The sequence below is a fragment of the Macaca mulatta genome, chromosome 3 (assembly GCF_049350105.2).
Source record: "Macaca mulatta isolate MMU2019108-1 chromosome 3, T2T-MMU8v2.0, whole genome shotgun sequence".
NCBI lineage: Eukaryota > Metazoa > Chordata > Mammalia > Primates > Cercopithecidae > Macaca > Macaca mulatta.
In genome coordinates this window covers 35,165,849-35,170,000 of record NC_133408.1, presented here as the reverse complement: position 1 = coordinate 35,170,000, position 4,152 = coordinate 35,165,849, and the positions used below count along the sequence as shown (strand labels likewise).

Below are 4,152 nucleotides of genomic sequence, written 5' to 3'. Positions count from 1 at the left end.
GGGCCGGGCCCGGGCGACTGCACGGGCGGCGGGGGCGCGGGGCCGGCGGTCCCCGCGTCCGCGCAGTCCCCGCCGCCGCCCTCGGTCGCCGCTGCCGAGGCGAGGTCACGGAAAGGCGCCGGGGCCGGGGCCCCCGGGGAGGCGACGGCGTCGGGGCTGCGGCGCGCGAAGGCCGAGTCCGGGGCGCCGCCGGGCCCCGAGAAGGCCCCGAAGCTGGCCTGGGCCGGTGGCGCGGGCGGCGCGGCGGGCGCTGGCGGCGCGTCCTTGGGCGCCGGCTCCAATCCCGCGCCGCCCTTGAGCGCGGCCTGCGGCACCAGGAAGCCGAGCGGCTGCGTGATGGGGTAGAGGAGGAAGTGGCCTTTGCCGATCAGGGTCCGCGGCGCGCACGGCAGCCCGGGCGCGAAGTCCAGCCCCGCGGCGGCGGCGGCGGCGGCGTTGGAAGCGGCTTTCCGGCGCGGCGGCGAGTCGGACAGGAGGCTCTCCACGCTGAACGGGCTGGCCTTGGGCAGCCCCGCGGCGCCGCGCTCCGCCGCCGCCACAGCCGCCCCTGGCCCGCACGAGGCCGCGTCCTTGTCCGCAGGGCGACCTGGGCGCGGCTGTGGGCCGGCGCCGCTTCTTTGGCTCGGGTAGAAGGCGGGGTCGCAGGTGCCGGGCGCAGGCGGCTCGCCGGGAGGGGCGGGCGCGGTCCCCACGGCGCCGGAGGCGTGCGCTCCTGGGCCCTTGGCGGCGGGCGGCGGCGGCTCGGGAGGTTCCGGAGAGAGGCCGCCGCCGCCGCTGTCGCTGTCGGAGCTGGGCGCGCTATGCAGGGACAGGCCGCCGGGCGAGTGCAGGTGGCGGCCCTGGCTCTTCAGCAGCTTCTTCTCGTGCTTGCGCTTCTTCTTCTCCATCTTCTCCAGCTCCTTGCGCGCGATCTCCTCCGGGTCCATGGGCTCGCCGCTGCACGTGGTTGGGTGCGAGTTGTGCGCCGGCCGCCCCGGGCCCTTCTTCGTGTTCTCCTTCTTCCTCCACTTGGCCCGGCGGTTTTGGAACCAGACCTAGAGCAGCCGGATAGGGGAGAGGAAGCCACAATCAGGCGGCGGGCTGGCCGCCGGGGCAGAAGACCTCCCCGCTCCCCCTAGACCGGCCTGCACAACCTCCACTCGGCCGGGGGCTGGAGTCAGGCCGCGCGGGCGGGCGGGCCCGGAGCTGGGCTTTGCCACTGGAGCTGCAGGTTCCAGCGAGCGCCTTTTCTACCCGGAAGACGCGTAGACAGGGCCTCCCGGCCAGCTTCCCTCTCTGGCTTCTCACCTCGGGGACCTGGGAGCCGCCCCTTCCTTGGGGGGCCGGTCTGGCCCCGGACGGAGGGCGTCGGGTTCCTGGTCCGGAGGCAGAGAGTAAGGACCCTGCTCGCCCTTCCTGGCCGCTCACGGCTCGTGTTCTAAGCAGCCCGCCCGGCCTGGCGCTGACCATCCTGCCGTTGGACTGCTGGGCCACAGCCGCCCTCCACGCCTGTCTTCGGCCCCTTGGAGACTGTGTCAAAGCCCAGATTTCGCGGGGGCCGTGGGGGGGGGGCGGGGAGGCGGATTCCCTTGAAGGGAAATCTGGGTGCTTCTTCGTCCGGAAGGGCCTGGGGAGGCGTACTTGGGTGGGCCTCTGCAGCCTCCCTCCCAAGACACAGCTAACACAGCCTTCTTTCTGCAAGCCCTGGACCAGGGCACCAACGGAGCCTTCCCATACCAGTCGTGCTTGGCCTGGGCCACCGGCCAAGGCCGGTGGGGAGGCAAGAGGCGACCACTAGGCCGGGAGGAGAGGCTGGGCCCATCTCGTCTCTTCCACTCTGTCTGCAGTCCTTGTCCTGGGGAGCCACACAGGACATCCGGGGACAGCAGCGCTACACCTTCACTCAACCTCCAGCCACCAAACACACACAGTCATATCCGTCTGAGCCCCGCGGAATCTCGGGCAGTGCTGCCCTCCCCAAGAGAGCGCGTTAATACGGATTCTTTGTCGCGGATGTACAGAGACTTGCACAGTAGCAGGCCCAGCCTGGTTGCAGGGAGCCTTGTCCATGGGGAGGTCTCCAGCATGAAGCCGAATCCCCCCAAGGCTGTAACCGCCTTTTCCTTCTTTAAACTTTTTCTTTTTCTTTTTTTTTTTTTTTTTTTTTTTTGGTGCGAATTCTGGACTGCCTTGCCAGTAAGAATTAGTCATTATCGTATTAGGGGAGACATGAAGGGGTCTTGACTTCACTTAAGACACTTAGAACAAATTGGATAAAAGGATTTCCAAGCAGAAGAGGTCACGAGAGGAGGTCCAAGCACAGGACAAACACACCTTTTTAGACAAAGCTATTGGTGATAAACAGGCGTTTTGCCAGCGTCTGCCTCAACGCCTAGCACCCACAGCCACACATCGCACCCCAGACCTGGACCCCACACCGCACCCACCCCAGAAAAAGAGGATTTCTTTGCTCCAGGGAAACATTCAATTATGCACAAATCATCTTGGAATTTTTAATCCACCAAGCTGACACTGTGTTTTTAAAAAGAATACCATCAGCCATCTCCAAATGATAGCAAATTTACGGGAGCACAGTCATAAGAAAAAGATGAGACCGGGGTATTATTAAAAATTCAGACAACTTGTTTCTCCCACTTTCTCAATGTGTTAACTGTTTAGGCTTCTGCCTCTCCTTCCTCAGCTGTCCCCTTCTGCAAAGCGATGAATAAATACATGTTTCCATCTGAATATTTTGCAGGCGCAAGGTAAACAGACTCGTTTGCTCCAGGCTGGGTGACAGAGCCTCGCGCGGGAGCTTGAGGCGGTGCGTGGGAGGGGGGTCCCCTTCCCTCTCTCCTCCAGGTCGGAGCCTTGCCCCTGCCGGGAGACCTCACTTGGCCCGGCCGCCGCCAACCCACCACGCCGCTTCCCGGTTCGGACGCAGCCGCCATTCCGGAGACTTAGGTGTTACCGCCAGCCCTTCTCAAGCCACCCAGGCTTTTGGGGGGCGGTTAACCCACCCTGCTGTCCGTGAGGGGCCGAGCCCCTAAACCCCAACCCCTCCACTCTTCCCCAGCAGGCGAGGGCAAAGCGGGCCCGCGGCAAGGGGAAGATACCTCGCCACCTGGAACAAAGGCGTCCCGGCGCGCCCCGAGCCCGGGGTCCGGATGGCGAATCCGGGAGTGACGCCGGGTCTTTACCTGAACTCGGGACTCGACCAGGTCTAGGCGCAGCGCCAGCGCCTCGCGCATGAACACGTCGGGATAGTGGCTCTCGTTGAACGCCTTCTCCAGCTCCTCTAGCTGCCAGCCGGTGAAGTTGGTGCGGGTGCGCCGCCGCTTGCAGCCCGGGCTCTCCTTGTCCGGGTCCCCCGAGTCTGCGGGCAGGCACAGGACGCCGCGCGGCTCAGCCACCGGCCCAGGCCCGACCCCCTCCCCTCCCTCCCGCTACCCGCTGGCCGCCCGGATCCGGGGGTGCGCAGAGACGGCTGCCTAGGGGCCGGCTCTCCTTCGCCAGCCCCAGGCCCCCCAGCGCCTCGGCCCGATCAGGGCCCCCGCCCCCAGCCGCGCTCCTCCCCGCCCGCCCGCCCGCGGCGCCTACCTGACAGCTTGAAGGGCTGGCCGTCCCCGCCGACCCCGCAGGCGGCCGGCAGCAGCGGCGTGGGGTTGACCACCGAGGCGGCGGCGGCGCACGAGCCCCCGAGCAGGCCGTCGATGGAGAAGGGCACCGAGGCGGCGGCGGCGGCCGACTGCAGCTGGTGCCCGGCCAGCTCGTACACGTGGTGGTGGCCCAACGGGTAGGGGAAGCCCACCACACCGCCCAGCGAGCCCCCGAACTGGGCATGCGGGTGCTCCAGGAGGCGGCCGTCCATCATCTCTCTCGGGGGGCCGGCGGGGCCGGTGGCGGGGCGCGGGGGCGCGGGCCGGGGCCGGTGCGGGCCAGCGGCGGGAGGCGCGGGCGGCGGCGGCGGCGGAGACAGGGACCCGGAGCCCCACACATGCTTCGCCCGCACTCCGGCGCTTTACTTATCAACATCAAGCTCCCGATAATTAGCCGCGGCCCGGGGAATTTGGGACCAATAAGAAGCGCTAATCGGCTCTGACGTCAGAGGCGTGCTGGGTGCAGGGAAACGTTTTCCATATCGATTGCTAATTATACCTGACATGCACCTCA

At 67.0% G+C, this 4,152-nt stretch overlaps 1 protein-coding gene across 1 annotated transcript in view; it reads right to left on the bottom strand.

Moving 5' to 3' along the window:
* Positions 1–3,895, bottom strand: part of UNCX (UNC homeobox) — a 4,350-nt gene extending 455 nt beyond the window's left edge. The window contains exons 1-3 of the mRNA XM_015133153.3: positions 3,580–3,895; positions 3,180–3,355; positions 1–1,034 (exon numbers count right to left, since the gene is read on the bottom strand). The exon at positions 1–1,034 is cut by the window's left edge and continues 455 nt beyond it. Of these exons, the coding sequence (XP_014988639.3) occupies positions 1–1,034; positions 3,180–3,355; positions 3,580–3,853 (1,484 nt within the window). The 5' untranslated portion in view covers positions 3,854–3,895. The remainder of the gene's footprint in view (positions 1,035–3,179; positions 3,356–3,579) is intronic.
* Between the last annotated feature and the right edge of the window lie 257 nt (positions 3,896–4,152).